This window comes from Dromaius novaehollandiae, chromosome 4, assembly GCF_036370855.1.
Source record: "Dromaius novaehollandiae isolate bDroNov1 chromosome 4, bDroNov1.hap1, whole genome shotgun sequence".
In the NCBI taxonomy this organism is placed as follows: Eukaryota; Metazoa; Chordata; class Aves; order Casuariiformes; family Dromaiidae; genus Dromaius; species Dromaius novaehollandiae.
Genome location: NC_088101.1, coordinates 52558226 through 52579376, shown reverse-complemented (window position 1 = coordinate 52579376; position 21151 = coordinate 52558226). Strand labels below are relative to the sequence as shown.

At 44.1% G+C, this 21151-nt stretch overlaps 1 protein-coding gene across 3 annotated transcripts in view; it reads left to right on the top strand.

Annotated features, from left to right (window-relative positions):
• The first annotated feature begins 4502 nt into the window (after positions 1-4502).
• Positions 4503-21151, top strand: part of ACSL1 (acyl-CoA synthetase long chain family member 1) — a 43309-nt gene continuing 26660 nt past the window's right edge. For 2 of the 3 annotated variants that reach the window (XM_064511041.1, XM_064511040.1), the window contains exons 1-2: positions 4504-4649; positions 14395-14622. In XM_064511041.1, coding sequence (XP_064367111.1) covers positions 14428-14622 — 195 coding nt within the window. In that variant the 5' untranslated portion in view covers positions 4504-4649; positions 14395-14427. Of the gene's footprint in view, positions 4650-14394; positions 14623-21151 lie in introns of all 3 variants that reach the window. The other variant, XM_064511039.1, reaches the window with a different exon arrangement.

The window sequence follows — 21151 nt, the reverse complement described above, 5'->3', positions numbered from 1 at the left end:
TGTATAAAAATGATACACTTGGGATGGCTCTCAAAGAGGAGAGACTTCATTCAGTATAGTGACGTGCATGTCTCATAAATCAAAGTGAGAAGAATAAAGCTGAGTGATTGTCTGGCAGGTGCTTAATTTCCTTCAGCAATGATAGTTAATATACATATGATAATTCAATAACAATATTACTGGGAAAAGCAAATACTTGTCTAAAAAATTCTAAAGTATCCACACATTCCTGAAGTGGAAATTGTCTCTGTTGAATCATCTTCCTACTAACAGCATAATTTCCCTGTTAACATAATGGCCCTAGAGAAAAGAAGAGCCCAGAAGAGTTGGTTCACTTTCAAAGATCACCTCTTCCAAGGTCAAGAATGGCTCGTCCCTCATACAAGGGCATCAAGAGGCCTGCGTGGATGAATAAGGAGCTCCTGACTAAACTCAGGCATAAAAAGGAAGTGTACAAGAGGTGGAAGCAGGGACAGGTGACCAGAGAGAAATATGGAGACACTGTCTGAGTGTGCAGGGATGGGGTTAAGAAAGCCAATGCCCATCTGGAGTTGGATCTGGCAAGGGACATGAAGGGCAACATGAAAGATTTCTGCAAATATGTCAGCAGCAAAAGGAAGACAAGGGAAAACTTGGGCTCACTGCTGAACGGGGCAGGGAACCTGATGAAGGGGAAATCATGTCTGACTAACCTGGTAGCTTTCTGTTATGGGATGACTGGCTTGGTGGATGAGGGGGAGCAGTGGATGTTGCTTTTCTTGACTTTAGCAAGGCTTCTGACACTGTCTCTCATGACATCCTCATAGACAAGCTGATGAAGTGCAGGCTAGATAAGTGGTCAGTGAGGGAGATTGAAAACTGGCTGAATTGCCAGGCTCAGAGTATTGTGATCAGCAGCACAAAGTCCAGCTGGAGGCTGGTCGCTAGTGATGTACCCCAGGGATCAATACTGGGGCCAGTACTGTTTAGCATCTTCATTCCTGGATGAAGGGACAGAATGCACCATCAGCAAGTTTTCAGAGGGGAGGAGTGGCTGACAGGCCAGATGGCTGCGCTGCCATTCAGAGGGACCCTGACAGGCTGGAGAAATGGGCGGACAGGAACCTTGTGAAGTTCAACACAGGGAAGTGCCGAGTCCTGCACCTGGGGAGGAATAACATGCTGGGGGGTGACCTGCTGGAAGGCAGCTCTGCAAAGAAGTAGCTGGGGGTCCTGGTGGACAACAAGTTGACCATGAGCTAGCAGTATGCCCTTGGGGCAAAGAAGGCCAATGGTATCCTGGGCTGCGTAAGGGGAAGCATTGCCAGCAGGTTGAGTTGAGGGAGATGATCTGTCCTCTCTACTCAGCCTTGATGAGGCCACAGCTGGAGTGCTGGGTCCAGTACTGGGCTCCCCAGTACAAGAGAGAGATGGACATACTGGAGTGAGGTCAGCAAAGAGCCACAAAGATGATTAAGGGACTGGAGCATGCGCCGTAATGAAGAGAGGCTGAGAGAGCTGGGACTGCTTAGCTTGGAAAACAAAAGGCTTGGGGGGATTTTATTGATGTGTATAAATACCTGATGGGGAGGGGGAGTAAAGAAGATGGAGCTGGACTCTTTTCAGTGGTGCCCAGTGACAGGATGAGAGGCAACGGGCACAAACTGAAACACAGGAAATTCCATCTGAATATAAGAAAAACCTTTTTTACTGGGCAGGTTGTTGAACACTGGAACAGGTTGCCCAGAGAGGTCGTGGAGTCTGCATCCTTGGAGATACTCAAAACCCAACTGGACATGGCCCTGAGGCACCCTGCTCTAGGTGACCCTGCTCTGCCCAGGGGGGTTGGACTAGATGATCTCCAGGGGTCCCTTCCAGTGTCAACAATTCTGTGATTCTGACGTTGTGCATGCAGTGCAGCATCAAGAAGCCAGAATCTGCTTTTGAATCTCTTTACTTACTTATCTATTTTAGTTATCCAATATACTTAATAAGAACAGCTTTCTGTAGGGAAATAGACTTAGAGTGTATATGCCCTGTGTGCAGCTAAAAAGAATTGATGATATGTCTCCATTATAATTAAATATGCATATATAGTTGCTAAAGGGTCCCAGCCCACCTTGATCCACAGGAGCCAGTTTTCTTAACTGCCCTCTGCAAGATAGTATAGCATCATCATTACAGGTTTTGTTTGCTCCATTTACAGCTCCTTCTTCCCTACATTCTATGTGTTTTTCTCAGTAATTTGGTTGAGCCTGGGTCCCCTGTCTCTTCCAATCTGCTGGATAAAGCCAATTCCGGAGAGTAACATGGTCCCTGGATGTATAATCAGGTAAATGCCAAGTAGGAATAGAGAGGTGATACTTGGCATTGGTGAGATGCATATGCAAATATTACTTAGCTGAGAGGTTTGCACTTTCATGTTGATGACAGGATTCACAAAAGGGTGCATCCAAGTGAGACACACACTTTTTAGAAACCCTCCGTCCGATAGGAGACAAGAGAAAGTCATTCCACGGAAGTTTCCCTGGGAAGGGACTAAAAATGTGATTTGTGGCCTTTGGGAACTCAGATGTGGAGAAGAGTCATGATAATGAAGGATTATTTAGCAGCATAAACAAACACATCATGAGTTTTGGTGGTTGGCAGATGGAAGCTAGATGTGCTCAGAAAAGGAATTAAGTCATTGGTGCCCGAGATGGTGTATTTCTACATGACTTGATGTCTTCATCCAAAACCATGGATGAATGCAGAAATCACTTGACAAATTCTGGCTGTGTCTACATCAGCATGAAGTGTGGTGCAATAGGAACAAAATTGACAGAGTGAAACTGTTGCAGAGTAGCTGATGTCCATGTTATCTGTGCTTCCGGGCCTTAATGCAGGCTGGCTTTAGCTGGGCTGTGGACACTGTGTCCCTTAGCAGCTGCAGTGTGTTAGATGCACTCCTGGGTTACATGCTTCCATTTCCTTTTATGAAAAAGGAATCTATTTTGCATTTCTGAGACCCTCCACAATGTGAACCTAAGTGCAGTTCAGTGGGAACTATCAGGAGATTTCACTTCAAAAGCAGCTGCGCTCTTCCGGTGTACAAAAACATAAGTAGTTCCCTGTTTCCTTTGTTAAAAACTGTTTTGTAGGAAGTCCTGAAACCAGTACACTCCAGCAGGATGCGAAGCGTGAGGATAAAATGGTGGTGTCTCTGTAAAATAGAAGTCCCTCTGACAATTAAATTAAATATATATATATGTGCATGCGCATGCGCGTGTGTGTGTGTAAATAAAGTGTATAGTTTTAAACTACCCCCCACTTCAAATAACCCCAAGAATATCCATGAAACACAGGAGACTCAAAACTGTGTAATGCAGAGTGTACAATATGTGGAACTTTGAGATTTGGGTTGATGATTTACAAATTGAATGGGCTAATGAAGTGCACAGCCAAAACAGAACAAACTAAGATAACTATCTGAGGGCAGAGATCATTGAAATAACCCCAAGTTCCTCTGTTTCATCAGAATGCACCTCAAATCTGTGATTCCCTTACAAACAAAATTTAGTGGTGATTAAGAGATGATGCTTTTCCAGTGGATTAAAGGTTCGTCATCCTTGTCGAATGCTTTCAAATTGAAGCATAGATCTTTCCATCACACTTATACCAGATGCGGGTGCCTTTTGCAAAGCTGTAAGAAAAACTTCCCTTACGAGCTGTCATCTCAGACCCATGAGGTGTGAAGAGCTGCACCGTCTAGTGAGCACGCTCTTATTATTATTTGTTTCTGCTTTCTGTGATTTATGTGTCCGCACGCACAGTGCATCCATCAACCTCAGCAGGGTTTTGTACCCGTCGCTGTAGCAGTGTGTGACTGGCAAGGCTGCTCCTCCCAGAGACGGGCAGAAGTGCCCGCCGTTAGCTGTGGTGCTACCTGGCACTGGAGGTAACAGACTGCTGCCAAAACTAAATACTGCATATAATGATTTTCTGCATCCTTCAATATTTCCAAAGCTTAAGAGCAAACAAGTATTAGGAGCAGAAGGCAACTGGTGAGGGTGGTGGTTAGTCAGAAGGATCCACGCAGGCTCTCCAGTGACAGACTACTGGGAAGTGCTGGAGTAGCACCTGGTTACAATATAACGCTTTCCTTAGGGGCTGCGTGCGGTGCCGGTGCCGGTGCCGGTGCAGTGAGGAGGCTCAGCCTGGCACAGCCCGCGGTAGCACCGGTGGCGCCGTGGCTTTCGTCCTCGGGCAGGGCGGCAGCTTGAGGGGCACCGGAGCCGCGCTACGCGGCGGCGCTACGCGTTGTCAGAGGCTACCGAAATTACCGTGGCGCCGGTGCCGTGCCGCCCTTCCCCGCCGCGGCCTCGGGGTGGACGTGAGGGGACGTGGCGGGCGGGCGGCGCCGGGGCCTTCCCAGCGGCCCCCCGGGAACGCGCCGCCGCCGCCGCCGGGGAAGACCCGGGGCGGCCCCGCGGCGCGGGCGGGGCGGGGCGGCGCGGGACGGCGCGGCCGCGCGGGGCCCTAGCGCCGGCGGCGGCGGCGGCGGCGGGGCGGAGGGGGCGGGCTCGGCACACGCACACGCACACGCCGCTCCCGCCGTGCGCCGCTTAAATAGGGCGGCGCCGGCAGCGCGGAGCACAGCGCCTCGCTTGTCGTGGCCGCAGGACGGGGAGGTGAGCGGGGCTCGGGGGTGCCGCCGCCGTGGGGCGGGGGGCGACGCCGCCGACCGGGCCCAGGGGCCTTGTGGGGCTGCGGCGCCCGCGGCTGTGCGGGAGGCGCCGGCCGCAGCGCGCCGGGGCGGGCGGCCTCCGCCGGGGCCGGGGCCGGGGCCGGGGCCGTTCCCGCAGGGCCGGGGCGGCCTGCGCGGCGCGCTGTCAGCTGGGCTCGCGGCGCCGGGCCCCGCCGGGCTGCCCGCTGCGGCGGGGGGCGGCCGGGTGCCGCGGAGCTCGGCCCAGGCGCGTCCGCTGCGGCGCGGCGGTGCTCGCCGTGCGCCCCGAGGCGGGCTTTCCGTGCTGGGCTAATTCGGCTGCGTTTCTGTGGCTCTGTTCTTCCCTCCCTGAAAGGCACAGACAAGCGTCCCTTTGCAGTAAGAATCTTGAGTCAGCTTCGTTTCCAGCGAGCACAAAAAGCTCTTACAAAAGCTAGGTCTGCCGTCCCTGACCTCCTCCAAGTGTTGCTACAGTCTCGCCGCGCGGAGTATTGTTTGCAGCCCGGGCACTGCAGCGCTCCCGTAGCACAGCGCGGCTGAGGGGAGGTGAACAGCCCCAGCCTCGGCGTGTGCTCTGCCCCAGCCGGCACCTTCTCCAGGAGTATAACTTTGTGGTCTGTACTTCTTCTCTTTAAACTGAGAAATGGGGAACAGGGTAGTGAATGCAGTGCAGAATATTAAGCTGAAATGTTAGTATTTAGGTGCTGAACCCTGTCTTGTATATCTCAAAGGGGTTTTTTCTCTTATGTGCAAGTAGAGCACATGCTTGGAGCATGGAGTTCTTGTTTGTTTTTCTGCAATATGTACTCTTAACAGTACAATGTAGCATGAGGCAAAGTGCTCTTAAATGGAAGGTTGAGTGACTTTGGCTTTTCAGGCTTTATTTCTCCTGTTGCATAGGACTTGTAGTGCTGTAGTATAAGGACTTATCCTGGCTCAGCAGTGCTTTTGTTCTGAGGCACGTACATTTCTTTCCTGCTGAACAGGAATTACAACACTTAAAGCCTTCTGAATTTCTGAAGAGCAAGTCTGTGGGCTGTCTGGGGTATTGCAGAAGCACCTTTGGACCTTTCAATCCATCTAAACCCATCTGTCTGTTGGGGTAGAGTCCAAGATATGCTGGTCAGACCCTGTGATAGGAAAGAGTGAAGTCTAAAGTAACTGGAAGCTCCCTGGTTCTAGATCTGTACCTACATAAGAAAGCTGCTCCATGTGTTTATTAGCAAGTTTTTCATCTGTATTGCTCTGCAGAGAGAAGTGCTGTCTCTTTCAGAATATGCTCTCAGATTATACAAGAACTCTTGGATGCAAGAAAGCATGAACTTTACAGAAATACATATATGCATACATATATATTTTCTTCCTTCATCAGCGATAACTGTGTTGGTGTGTTTGTTTGTTTAACATAAAAAGAAGTTTTCTGGACAATGAAATGGAGCTATACTGTTAGTGGCTGATTCTTTGGACTTCAAAGATATCTTGCTTGCTTATATTCAAATATGAAAATATCTGAGAACAGCTAATGGAAAACGTAAAGCTTGTGATTACAAATAGCTGTTGTATATAGTGTACTCAATTCAAGGTCTTGAGCAAATGGCCTTAGTCTGTTCTGAGAACTGCAGCGAATATAGTGAATGTAAAAAGCAGCTTCTAAATTTGGAAGATACTGTTTAACAACTACCAGTCAGCCAACGTGAGGTTGGAAGTAGGTCATCAATTCTTGAGAAGCAAACCCCCAGCAGCCTTTAGCTTCAAGGGCAAGTACAAGGTTGGTATTGGTGAAAAGCAAAACTAGTAATTCAAAAGGGAATGAAAGAAAACTCTCTTTAATAGTTATCTGGGTAAGTAACTCTCCTGTGGATGTGGGTGTGGTGTTTTTTTTGTGTGGGGTGTGTGTGTGTGTGTTTTTGTTATTTTTTGTTTTTTTTTTTTGAGTAAAGCCCCTGTAGCTGACTTTCCTACCTGATCAATCCACTGGAAATCAATACTGCATTTAGATTTTGGAGGAGATAGAGGTGGGTTATATCTTCTGTCTCTCTGGAGTCTGTTGATTGTGAGTGGGGAAAAGTAAACTGTTTCTTCTCTCTTGCCCACCAAGAGAGCAGCGCTTTTGGGCTAAGTGAGAATAGAATACAGTAGGGCTTTTCCTTAGTCTCAGGAATACAGTTGACTGAAACAGGCTCAATAAGGGCTAATAGCACCAAATTTTTTAGATGTGCAGCAGTGAGGGAGAAGGAGCTTCTGGTTGAAGCAGAGACATTGCTTGAGTAAATCATGGACTTTTGATAGGATGAGGAAGACAGTCTTTGCATCACAGATGCCTTCCAAGTAGTACTAACTTACTCTACAAGTCAAAATACACTGAATATTTTTATATGTTAAATATAACTGGTGGTAACTCCACAGAAATCCTCACAAATAGGAGGGGAGGTAACTTGTCCACTGATAAATGGTATTGCATGAGAGTTTACTATTGTCAGGAAAGGAAGCATTGCTGTACGGCGCTGACCTTTAAAGGCAGTAGTATGAAACCTGGCTACAGGTGGAGGAGTTGGCATTTCTGCAGATCTGTCTGATCTAAAGCTAGGACACTTGATATCACAAAGGCTTCTGGTCTCCCTTGCTGCCCTTCATTTTATGTTGGGAGTTCATTCAGCTTCAAATGACAGAATATGATACTAAAACACTCATTTTGATTTCAAGCTCTTAGTAGTACTGATGTCTTGTTCATCACTGTCTGAAAACAGCTTGCATAGTTTTGCAGATTCTGGAGAAAAGTCTTTTTATAGTTGGATTGCTTTTGTTAAAGGCTTTTAGCAGAAGTGCATGACACTGTCCTGTGCAAAAGGCTGTTTGCAGTAGAAGACTCCTGGCTTTTTGTATGAATTAGTTTTTAAATTCAAAACTCTTAAGCTTTTTAGTTTGATAGTGCATGTGCTTTGCTTTAAAAATCTGGCTTCTGCATTTGGATTGTATTAATAGACTAGTGAGAAGGGATTAGTTTCCTAGGAAAGCTGGAAGAAAATGCTTAGTATCACTGACTTGGAAGGAAGTATAGTGATGCCTTAATACCTGAGGTCAAGGAGTTGCTTGGTTTCTCTTACCGTTTCTTGTGGTGCTGGTCACTGTCTGGTGAACCAGTCACTTCTAGTAAGTACTGGCTGATCTATCTGGTGTCCTAGTGTTACAAGTTGTGTATCTTAGTTTTTTTACTTCCTCGTAAGGATTTGGAATGTAAACACTACCCTGTGTGATGCAACCTCACTTAAATGTGCCTGACCCAGTTACCCTTCTGCTAGACTTAAGGTGCCAGAAGTATGGGCAACAAATTAATTCTTGCACAGTCTCAGGTAAGCACTTGAAGCATGTGTTAACTCGATGTGCATACTGGGTTTACTGAATAGTAGCATTTTCCTGGAAGAACTAGAATGAATAAATTATAATCTCTTCAAGCTGTTAATACCACCGGGAAGCTGCTGGCTTGTAGATGATCACCCTACAGAGGTAAATTATGTCTAAACTGTATTTGGATTGAGGGATCTTAACACAGGAATGCCCAAATTGCCCAAGTGCCACAGGAGAACTTGATGACTAAGAACTGTAGGGGTGCAGTTCTAATGGGAATAGTAACTTAGGTTTCAAAATAGATATTTTTAAGCATCTTTTTCTGTCTTTGAAAATGATAAGATTATTTAGTGATCCAGGATGAATATAGGCACAGATCAAAGGAAAGTCTTAAACTGATTATAGTCTTAAGGGTCTTAGTGGGACATATTGATCATCTGTAATATATGGTGTTACCAGTGCACCTAGAGGACTCTTAAGTTAAAAGACTCTTAGGGATACTGAGCTGGCTCTTGTCATGTTGTTCAGCTCCTGAACTTGAATAAACTCCAGTGACTTCATTGGTGCGTGCTTGTATTACTTGTTGGGTGTCATTAAGGGGCAAGAATACAGGTGTTTCATGTGATTGTGAGAGGGTTGCAGCCAAACATCGGAGGACAGGGTTGTGACTTCCCTTGCAGAGGGGCAGAGCCTTGACACATCAGTGTCAGATGTAGCACTCCTTAAAGGCTGCAGCAAGAGTCTTAATTTCTTCAGTTGCATCTTAATAAGGTAAATCGCCATTCGTCAACTGATGGGGATCGAATCTAGCTTGCATCCAGCTTCCCTTCAGTCCCCTGGCTTGTCCCAAATGCAGGAGCAGAAGCTGAACCATCAAAGGCAACCTGAACTGCTGCATGATGCTGGCAGTATTTGCTCTGAGCCTGGCTGTGGAGGTGTTGTGGCAGGGTGGAGGTGGGTGAACAGTGGAGGTTTCCTGGCTGCTGCCTAGGTGTGGGATGGGTTCCTCAGTAACAGGTTTTCAGTTTCTCCCTCTTCACCTTTGCAGGAAAGTGAATCTGGCAATTACTGCTGTATAGGAGGGTTTATAGCTCTGAAACCTGGTTGAGGGGGAGTCTAAGCCACATCAGGTAAAAAGAGAGATTTAGGTTTTTAATTTGGAGGAGGGTGAAGGTAGAGTAGTGGATTAGACCATACCACAATCCAACAATGGAGCTCCTCCTAAATAAAAAGATATTTCCTTTGTTCTGGAAGGGCCTTTGTGGTTGAGGCCAGACCCATGTGTCATATGTGACAACCTTCAGCTGCACTGTGTGAGACATCTGGTTGTAGAGTTAATGTTATGGGAGGCTTAAACTGGGGAATGCCCTTCAGGTCTCGGTTAACCTGTGTTCCTCTGCAGCATTGTGAGGGTGGTTGTGGCTTCCCTTCTGGTTGCAGTTTTGGCTGTGTTGTAGGTAGCTGTAAGACCTCAGTCAAGTTACTTCCTTTATTCTGGGGCAGAGGAGAAAATCCTGGGAGGACTTGCATCCAGTGTATTTAGAGTTGCATGCTTAAGATGCAGTGTTACAACTGCCCATCCCTTCCTTCCCTCAGCTATGCTGTCCTGTTTCCTCCAGGGAGCTAATGGCTATCTGGGCATCAAAACAAGACAGTTGATCTAGCTGAGAATGAGGATCAAAACTATTCCAGGCAAATTGTTCTGTGCTAGATCATCTCCCTAATCTGACTGTGCAACCAGATGAGTGCTGGGCAAGCACAAAATGGGTTGCGGGAACAGGTGTCTAGGATGGGTTGGACTGATTTAAATTTAAGCTGATTATAAATTGCACCATCAGATTAGGATTATGTTTTATTCAGACAAAAGGATTTCTCTTGTCAATAGCCGAAGCTATTTGTTGCACGCTCTCTTTTAGTAAATAAAGAAGGTAGAATATGATGTTGCACTTGCCCTTTTAAAGGATGAGTGGAGAAGGACTTCAGTACTGCAGAGGTCCTTGGGAGCTCTACAGAGTAACCTGCAACAGTAAAAACAACAAACTGTAATGGCTAATGGTTACTAGGATAACATGAAGGTATATAGGTGACTGGTCCCCAATTCCAGCATGTCAAAGTAAAAACATTTAGAGAACTTTAGGGCCCTATTGCTCATGATAAAAGATAGGTAATTTACCTTGTGGCTTTCTTTGGCCTGTAAGGGGCCATAGAAATAATGCATTCTCTCCTTTTATACTATGTGGTGAACTTTCCTGTATTGCAGGCTACCTCAGTGCTGGTCTACTGCTCATCTAAATATAAGGGTGGAGATCAAGAGAAGCCATTGGTTCTCGGGGGTTGTTTTTTTAGCAATAAAGGAGCTGACGGCTGCTCTCCTGTTCTCTTCCCTTACACTCGAACGATGTCTGGCTATGGATAGACAATGGGGAGGCTGCTGCCCTCTGTAAATAGCCCATTGTGCGCTGAGAGGAGGAGCAGCAAAGAATGACTGAGTTTTGCCAACTTGGGTCGTTGCCTTGAGATACTGGCTGTGCTGTGAAGAATGAGTCTTGGGTGTTGCTGGGTTTGTGTGTGTGAAAAGAGAGCTTTCTTTGTCCGAGTGGTGCAGGACTCTAACTGAACTGATATGATGAATTCAAAGGGATACTTTCAAAGGCTGAATACTGGGAACTGCAGTTTCCTTGGATGTGGCCAGGACAGGTAATGATCTCTGAAGTAGTTCTTCTGTCCTGTTGCTCTTTAGAGCCTCTTGTATTTTGAGATTCTCAAATATTGTCCATTCTGTTCCAGGTTTGTTGCTACAGGTAGCAACTTGAGTGTCAAAGACTGGCCTTTCTTATCAGGGATCTGCTTCCTTTGGGTCTCCATTGATGACTTGCAATCAGTTGCTACATACTGTCTCATGCTAGGACCAAGTTTCTCAGTACAGTACTTCCAGTGCAGATCCCATTTGGATAAGGAGTAATTGCAGTACTTAAGTCTGCAAAAAGCATGGTATTACTACCACTTGAGTCAATTAGTCTTGTTAGCCTAGTGCAACTCTGCCTCCTTAAGTGTTAGGTTTCCTGTGGCAAGGTACTTGGTGCTTTTTTCCAAGTGGATGGTTCATGCTGATATGCAGCAAAAGTTAATAGCTTACTGATCACTTTCTTTAGTCTACCAATGGTTGAAATGAAGGGCGTGGAGGGGAAGATCTTAATGAAACCCAAAAATATGGAGGCATGTAGATAGTGATTTGGGAGAGTCTAGGCACGAGTATACTGTCTAAACTGAAAGGTCTCTTATTTCCACTCTTCAGCACCCAGACTAACTTGTGACAGAGGGGAGTGAATTCCGTGAAGTATTGCTAGACTGTTTTGCTCATCTTGGTGAGCAGACCCAGCTGAGTACAGCGCTCCTGAGGAAAGGAACGGAAAGCTAGATCCTAGTCCCCTCAGAGGGTCTCTGTCTCTAGACCTAAAGGCTCTACCTCCTCCCCTTAGTCTTGGGAAAGACCCTGGAAGGTCAGATGTAATTGGAGCATGGGCCAAGCAAATGCGGGGATGGATGGAGAAGGCTGAGAGGCATTGAAACCTCCTGTCTGTTTTGAGGGGATGTTTTGGTTTGGCATGTTTGTAAATGTGACACCGTTCTCCCTGTTGCCTCTGGTTTTGTCTTAAGTACAGAAAATAAGAGTTGATAGGAGTTAGCAGGTAGTGTAAAAGCTAGGAATTGCTTGATCTTGCAGAAAACTTTGTTCTAACCCTGTGTGTTTTGAGGTTTTTTGTGTGTGGATGAGGCAGAAGGTGCAATAAAACATTCTTAAGCAGTTATATCATGGCTTTATTGAAGCTATGTAATGTATTTTACTGTTTATGTTGAAGGAGTCTTAATTTTTGTTATGTTGTTCTACAAAAGCTGTTTAAGAAAATGAAAATAGGTGAGTTTTTTTTCTCTTTACCTAGTCCTAAATCATACCAACTCTTTGATTACGACAGGGCTTTTATTTGAATGAAGTGAACTTACTTATTCTCTTCAGCTGTAGTAGCACAGCAGCCTTTTGAAATAGTAGTTCTCTAATTACGTTGCCTTCCTAAATCATATAATACATATGCAGGACACATCATGACTAATGTAGAAAGGGAATCAAATATCTGTTCTTTAAAAGTCAGAGGTGGTTATTGTGTGGCTTGGAGGAAAGAGCTAAGCTTGCTCTTACCCTCCTCCCCCCATTTCATAATATGATATATACTAGGATACCTAAAACTGGCTTATTAGCTAAGCCTGTTGCTGGAAAGGCTTTTCTTATTCTTGCTTTCCTTCATCTATGTATCTTTAAAACCTGAAGAGATAGGAGCATGATTTTATACCTAAAACACAAGAACATGGTAATCCTCCTATTGAGTCAGTAGTATGGTTTTGTTTGTGGGTTTTCCTTTCCCCCCTCTCCTCCTCCCTGCCAAGGAAAGATGAAAAGATTTCTTCCTAATGCACTTAGAGCTCTTCTTTTACCTTCCCCTGGTTCAGTTCAACTTGTTGCAGATTTTAGATGTAGTCTGCTGTGTGTCGCAGTATGAATGGGTGAAATGAAGGCTTTTTGCTCTAGGTGATGCAGTGCTGTACCCCGAGGCTGTGCTGTAAAAGCAAGGGCAAGGGGGGGAGAGGGAGGCTCCGAGGTGCCCGCAGGCTATGGGCCTTTCAAGGGGTTGGTGGCCCTGGCAGAGGTGGAACCCAGTTCCAGCCTAGCACCACCCACACCCTTGTTTCAGCCTGGTCCTTTCCCCTTCTGCTCCTGTTGTGAAAGCATGGGCCCTTTGGACTATTTCTATGGCTTTTTTGCAGTCTCTAGCAAATCCTTGTCCAAATACTGATTAGACTTTTTATGAACTAGACAACTCTCCTGTTACCCAGTTGAATAACTGATTGCAACAGTGAAGATTTCAACAGCAGATTGTAGGCATGAGACTTTTCTGTAGAAATGTGAAATCTTAACCTGGCATAGTTGGTTTTAAAGCTAATATGCATGTAGCTGCCTGACTGGATTTCGGCGGCCCGCCTCCCTGCTGTCTTCCGGTAGCGTGTCGTTGCGCAGCGCGTTCTAGCTATTTAAACGTGTCTGGCGTTCCTCAGTGCGTGCTGGGTTTTTGTTTGCTTTTTAACTAACTCTATTGTCTGTAGGAAATGGTTTGACCTAAATCTTCTGGAATAAATAACTTGCAGCCCTTCAAGCAAAGGGGATTTAACACAAATAGCCGTTGCTGTTCTTATCCCCCCCTCCCGCCCCCGGAGCCTGTTGTCAGCCTGCCTCCGCGGGTAGGAGGCAGAGCTGGTGACAGGCATCCGCCAGCGCCGCTGCCAGGCGCGAGTTCCCGCGAGGCGCAGGCTGGCGGTCGCCCGTCGGCGCGGTGGGGTGATGCGAGGCGGGCTGCAATTGGCCCGGGGCAGGCTGCCTGCCTGCCGCTCACCTCTAACCTAGTGGGCAGGAGCCGCCGGATTCAGCATGTGACGAACGTCCTGGGAGACCTTGGCTGTGGAGGAAAGCGCCAGCTGAGCTGACTGCAGTGCTTTTTTCCATGGTCCGTTCTTGCTGTGGAATATCCATGTCAGCTAACACGGAGGCACTGGCGAGTTGTAGGCTCCTCTTAGCTCTTCTTCTGTGTGAACGTGACAAATAAAATGTGCTTCCTGTGCTTGTTTATATTGCTGTGGTGCTGCCTTAAACCTCTTCAGATATTGCTTTATTCTGCTTTATGACCAAAGATGAGCTGTTGGTGTCATGCTGGGAGAAATAGGAAGCTAGCTAATATAGTGGTGCAATGGAAAGATGTCAGCTGTGAAGGCAGCTTGCTGCAGTGAGCTTTCTGTGCATGACTGAAGGGCGAGTAGGGAAGACAGAGGTTATTTTATTGCATTTAAGAGATTAAAAATCCTGCTTACTACTGTGCTACTGTAGAACTGGGATATTCTTATGGTGCAATTCTATTACTTTAATGCAAGGAAAGTCATGTCTCCCATAGCCCTCCTCCCCCCTGCCCCTTCCCTCTTTGACACGTACGGTGCAGCTACTCTACAAGTAACTGTTTTACATGTGTCAGATGCTGTTCTTCAAAAAGCGAGGCAAAAGTTCTGTTAAAACGCAGCATCTGTTAAAGCAGTATTTAAAACCTGAAGAAACTGCCTTCTGTCAGCTCCAGCGTTTTTCTAGAGCTGGTAATTAATTATTACTTAATTGCATTATGAATGTCTGAAGGTATTGCCTACTTAGTTTCAGGAAAAAATTATTTTGATAGTGGGAAGCCAGTAGAACAAAGCATGCATAGCTCTCCCACAACAGTGAATCAAAAGGGAATTTCAGATCTCCATGTATAACTTTTCTCTTATGTCAACAGGCTCCAGCATCAGGACGACCACGTTAAACTACAATGCAAGCACATGAATTGTTTAGACATCTGCGAATGCCGGAGCTCGGTGACGTCAGGCAGTATGTGCGCACCCTTCCAACAAACACGCTGATGGGTTTCGGTGCTTTTGCAGCTCTCACTACTTACTGGTATGCAACAAGACCTAAAGCGTTAAAACCACCATGTGATTTAGCAATGCAGTCTGTGGAAGTAGAGGTAAGTGTCACTTGATGCTGTCATTCATTGTATTTTGAAGCTTAGACATTGAGATAGCGTGACCACTGACTTAGTGCTTCTAACCTTGTGGTGTGGTGGTCTCTACACTTCAAGGTGAGCACTTTTCTGAAATCCGGCTTGAACTTGTTTCTTGCCTTTCTGAATTATTTCTCTGCTTTGAGGGTTAAGGGCATTGTGGTGGTAACGAGCATGGGAGAAACAGGCTTTGTTCTGAGAACTGAGCTTCTGATCTGAGCGGTGGGAAACCTGTGAATGTTAAAATACACCCAATGTAGCTTTGACTCCTCAGCCATGTGGTTAGGTGATGACCTATTAAGTTAGGTCTTGGAGCTGCAGTACCTATGCTGGAGTAGGTTGATTAGGCTAGAACTCTTCTGTTACAATATTTAACTTACAGCTGACAGATGGGACTTTGTATCAGGTTACAAGCAAGAAGAGGGTAGTAACTGTGGTGAAATGATTCATGGGAATATATAGTAGTCCTGCCAAGGGATCCCAACCATAGATTAAGCTGAAGTTAAAGCAGCTATCTCCTGAACTCTGGATATCGTAGCTTAGCTTTTGTCTTATGGTTTGTTTGTGTTTTTGTAGAGACAGTGTTGCAGTTGGGTGATAGTATTTTTTTTTTTTTTCTTAATAGTGAAGAGAAGGAAACAGTCTAACTGGGAGAAACGGTTGCTTAGAAGCAAATTTAGGCAAATGATTACCTAGAGTTTCTTGAAAAGCAGTTTTATCAGTTTGCTGCTTTACTACAGAATCAAGATTTTACTGTTGACTTGATTCCTTCAAGAGCGTTTCTGTATTTCTTCAGGATGCATAACATATTTCCTTTCCTGAAGGAAGGAGACAGGTTTGAATAGCTGTGATCTTCAAGAGAGATGCTTATAAGATGTAGGAATGTAAGGGTGACAGCTTCTTTCCCTGTGTCATGGATTAGTTGAATCATGGCTTTTTCTAACTGCTTCTTTGAAGGGGAAGGGATTAGAGGAATCTTGCATTACTGTTGATGATCGCAATAGTTGATTTGTTCTGATATAGTTGCAGCTGAAGTCTCCCATTACCACAGATACTTATGTGGATAAACTACATCTAGTTCTCCTAAATCAATGCAATCGAGCACAAAACCAAGTGATCTTAATGCCACATCAAGAGCAGATGTAACTACAAACTAATGTAAAGAAATGTGGTGTAGAGCAGTCTGAAGCTTGGAGTAGGTGAACTTCTGTGAACTTTGACAAAGCAGACTCCTGTTATAGCCACAAAACAGGCAGTTTCTTTGCAATATTTCATATTATGAAATTGAAGAATAAAGTATTAGCTGGCCGCTTCTTTCAAAAGTTTTTAATACCATTTTTTTCTTACTTAAATGTCTTTCCAGTGTGCTGTATAGTAAGTTCATTGACACTTCTTAGTGTTATAGTGAAAATGTAGCAAGTAATGGTTTGCTATTAGAATTATGCAAAGGAGAGAAACAGATATGTTCTGGCAACTTGGTAATTTCTGAAGTGTCTCTTTTCAAGGAACACATGTAGTGTAAGGACAAGAGACTAGCTCCTGTGTGTTTCAGTGAGCTTTCCCAATTCTGACAGCAGCTATTAAGACAGTGTGTGGAAAAGACTTTCAGAGCAGTGTGTTCTGGTGGCCAGATGAAATTATAGTAAAAGTTTTCCAGCCATAAAGGGTCTTGCTACTTAGTATAGGCTTAAGGGGACTTGGGGGGGTTTTGCATTGGAAGATAGTAAAACAGTGGCTTGTACCTAGCCACAGAACCAGTGACAAACACTTACTTGCTTAAGACTGGAGGCTTTTGGCAGTCTCCAGGCTCCCTGCCCTTACCTCTTCAAGCTAAATTAGCTCATCACTGCTTGATTTTTGTGACTGAAATCATCCTGTAGTAGGAGACTATGCTGAACTACTTAAAGCGTAACTGATCCATATTGCACTAATTAACATCAGCTCTCTTGTCAAAGTAAGATGGGTAGAACAGCACTTTTTTTTTTTCTTGCCTCTTCAGAGAATGCATTTTAATAGAAAGATTTACTAATAATAAAACTCAAATGAAAAGCAGCTGAACATGTTAGTATATCTCAAACTTTGAGGACCTAGATTGAAATGACCAAAATCTGTCTGGCTTGATCATTGGCAGTTGGGAAATACAGCCCCTGACTACAATTTGGTACAGTTAACAATATTATGTTATCAAATCAGAATATGCATATTGAAGTAAACTTAAAGCACGTGCTAAAACTGGTACTTTTATAACAGTAACAAGAGTGTAATATGGTATTTGGGGTTCAGTGTCTCCCTAAATAAACTTGTTTAGGACCTTGCTTTGTGTACTTTCCATTCTCTTATAGACTTATTAAGATGGGATTGTTATTTCCAGAGCAGAAAAATACCAAACACTGATTTCAGATAATGTATTGTTTAATCAGAAAAGATGTTAAAAGGACAGCAGGAGTCAGCAGTGTTTTCCAAAAAGGCTCAGCACAAGGCAATTCCACTTCTCTACTGTTTTGAATCGTAGATCTACCTGTTCATTAATGATTTTAATTTTGAATTCTAAATATGCTTCTGCTTAACTCTGGCAATAAGAGATCTGCAGACTTTTGACTTGCTTGTTTGGCGTTTGACAAAGTCAAATGAAGCCAGTGATTGGAGTAGGATTTCCAAATGATCAGATGAGTCTCGAACTTCTTACAGGAGGAAAAAATATTCTGCGTATTGCTGTTCCCTGTTGCTTCCCATCTTTGGAAAGCTTTGATTTGGCAGGTCGGCACCCATCACTGAGTGAACATAAAGATTGTATGCTGAGCTGGAAGTCGGTTCAGAGAGCTACCGAAAGTATCGGCTTGCTTCTAAAGTAGATGTAACAATTAAAACGTGGAGTACAGTCTTCAAAGAATATATAATACAATCCCATTTCCCTGTAAGAAACACTAATGTCTTCAAAGCTACCGACCTAATCTTTTATGGGGGGGGGGGGGGAATTTTTTTAGAGGCACCAGTGAGAATCTCTACTTGGAATACGCTTGAATCCATTGTCTGTAGGAAGGAAGATAAGATTCATGAAGAGTAATTCTTAATAAGTCTAACTAGTGTGAGACTGTATTGCCAAGAATTGCACTATACTGAATTGTGTGTTATATTATTGTTAGGAATTTTACTGTGTTACAATAATGCTAACAGTAAGGCATTACAGCTGTATCTCTGCAAAGCTCAGGTGCACCCTTAATCGTGTCTGTAACTGCAGGCAGGTGTGGTTCTGTCTGCAGATTGCTCTTCCAGTTGGTGATAGATATTTGAGCAACTTTGGCTATTGATTTTAAGATTGCAAGCTGCATGGCTATCAAATATATATATGTCTTTAAAAATGCAAATACTGCTATTTGGGTCAAGTTTGGCTAGAACGTGTAGAAAGATAGCATATAGATGAACACTAGCATATCTGCATCCTCTTGTGGCATGAGTTTGGATTTGCAACTTTGGTGTTTTTCTGAAGAAAAACATTTGAATATGGAGAGCGCTATTCCACTTATGAAGTAACTTTTAAACCTCCTTATGTTCCTCTGATAATTACTCCAGCTTGTCTTGTCTTTTTCAAGAGTAGCTTGTTAGAGACAAGTGCATGTCTAATGTTAAGTAATCAGTTTCTGTTGTGTGCTTACCTAGGGATTAGATTGCTTAAAATTATTTGGCAGGTCTGAGAATTTTAGTTTATACTTCTTGCTGCTCAGAATATGCATATTAGTAACTTAGGCATTGCTTGCCTTCTCAGGAAAACTGTTTTTCTCAGAAAAACAGAAATTAGCTCTCTTGCCTCTGGGGCATGGTGGAAACAGCCACACACTTGGACAGTACTGCTAATCAGAGGCAGCCTTTATCAACAAGGAGCAAGCCCATGTCTTGAATAGAAGTTCTCATTTGTGTTACATGACATAAATGGGCGTTGATAGACTGGGTAATACAGGACTCTTCCATAGGAAAAAAAAAAAAACCTGGCTCCTTTGGATGCTGCTATTCCAAACCAATGCCAAGACTTGCTGCAAAATGGGTTGGCTGCTTGCAACTCCTTGACATGCCGCAATGGCTGAAGTGCGTGCATGCACACACACACTCCCAGTAACCTAAGCTTGTTCTTGGCATTAATGCAACTTTATTGCCTCGTCCCTCAAAAACACTTTGGTGAAACTTGCAACTGTTTTGAGCACTTGCCTCTGTACTAGGCTTATCTGTTAGTTAGATCCCATTCAAATAGCTTGCATGAAATCAGTCAAGCATTCCAGTTCTGAGACTGAAACATCTGGTGACTGGAGTGACTAGTACTGTAGCAGTTGCTTCTTAGAGAAGTTTGCTGTGAGCAGAACTCTTCCTGCTACGGCGCACACATTCTGGATAAGGACCCTTTGCCCAAACTGTTTAAAATCTTGATGCTCCCCCCGCCCCCAATAGTGAAATATTTGTGCAGTTTAAGTGTGTGAAATCCTTTTGTTCTGAAACAAAATGTAGACCAATACCATAATGTTGCCTAGTAGATGACTTCTGATTGGCAGCATTGGCATGTTTCACAGCATCTCTAGATAATAATGTTGAACTCATGATGGTCTTCACACAAGGAGCTGAGTGTTTTTCAGTGGAAACTTATTACTGAGCTTTGGAAATTGAGTTAGTTTCTTTTTACTTTGGAAAGAAGAGCTAAGTAAGCAGGACCATAAATTGGTTCTGTTTCCCTCTCTTTACTTCAGTAAACTCAGGAGAACTGATTTGGTCTTTTAATAGCCTGCAACAGAGTGGCTGTGTTTTCTTGAAGGACAATGCAGTCAGTCAGTCCTGTATCTGTGTGCTGTCTCTCAGAAGTCTCACCCTCAGATTTAGTGCATGCCTCAGGCCCTGCAAAAACTGCTTTTGTGGTGCTAAGTAATAGGGTATGTAAACAAAATAGTAGTAGTTCAGATGAGAAGAAAACAAGTTTGACTGTTGCCAAAAAATAGCTTGGAATGTGATACTTCACCTGAAATAGGCATTGTAGCATGTTAAACATGGTACTGATGCATGGCATTACAAAGATCATCTGTGACTGGTTGTGAGCTAAATAGCATGACCTTCCTCAGGCTAGCTCCAGAGGTGGGAAAACTAGGCAATCTAGAGGCTGACTTTGGATAAGGTCCCTGAAACAAGTGCATTGAAACAAGCAGCCTTGACCTTCTATTTTTAATTCATTTTTTCCTAGCAGAGACAAGTCTTAGTGATCTGTTTCCTATTTCCTATAGAGTAGATGTTGGTTTCTGTGAGTACAAGCATGCTCTTGAATATTTCTAATGCTGTGAATGTTTAGAGGTAGGCTAGTCATTAACTTGTTCTGAGTCATGTTCTCAGTGTATGTTTCTGCTTACTGTTGAAGGAGTGGCAGACACTGCATTACGCGTATAGAGTTTTACTGAAACAAGTTAGACTTGTTTTGGCATTAAAATGCTTTATCCTTCCACATGATGAGCCATTAATGTGCTAGCTCTGTTATGTAGACATGTGTAACATGACATCTTCTGCGGATAAACCCATGTATATCTGGCTTATATGTTAAGGGACAGCTCTCTGGTCTTGTAAGGTACTTGAAAAACAGTGCTAAGCATAAACCAATAGCCTGGGAAGAGTATATGGTTGCTTATGAATAGGTTTTGTGCAGTTATCTGCAAGCAGTATCAATTACCACCATAGGTTTAGTTAGTCCAAGATCTGGCTATGTGGGAAAAAGCCAGGAGTTGACTCCAACCACTGAATCAAACAGTCTTATGTGATGTTTACAGGGGACCCACTGCTTGACCAGCTATACTCTCCCTGCTAGCAGTATTTTGTAGGCACCTCTGTCATCTGAGCAGAACTAATAAACATGGCCTAATAGTACTTGCATAATTGTAATCTGTGAAACTTTAATTTGTAATAAAATGAGATTATCTAATTGGTTATTACAAAGTAGGCTATATTAAAACCATGAACTCTTACATTCTTGTGGTGACTCCCAGTTACAGCTTATGTAAATGCTAGTCTGCTCAAACATGGTGTCCCTGTGGGTGTTTGGTTGTTTTCTGTGTGTGGTGTTTTGGGGTGTGTGTGTGTGTGTATTTGTATGGTGCGTTTTTTGTTTGCTTTCGGGTTTTTTTGTTTGTTTGTTAAACCCAAGGTGATATTGTCCTGACTCTCTCTAACTAGGTCAGGAGACAACTCTTTTGGGGGGCCGGGGGGTGTGTGTGGAACTTTAAGTGGATTAAACGACTTGATTTTTATCTGATACAGAATATTTTACTACTTAGAACATGTGTTTTGGGATGTTGTTGATTGCCCTTAAAATCAGTCCACTTTTTGAAACCTCAATTTGAAGCAGTTATGTTTTCTAATTTTAATTAGAAAAAGAAAAGTAGATAAGATTTCTGCTCTCATATGTAGAGAGGGTCCTGACTGAGGGTGGAGGCATTTGGAAGACTTCATGAAATTATGCTACATACTGCAATAA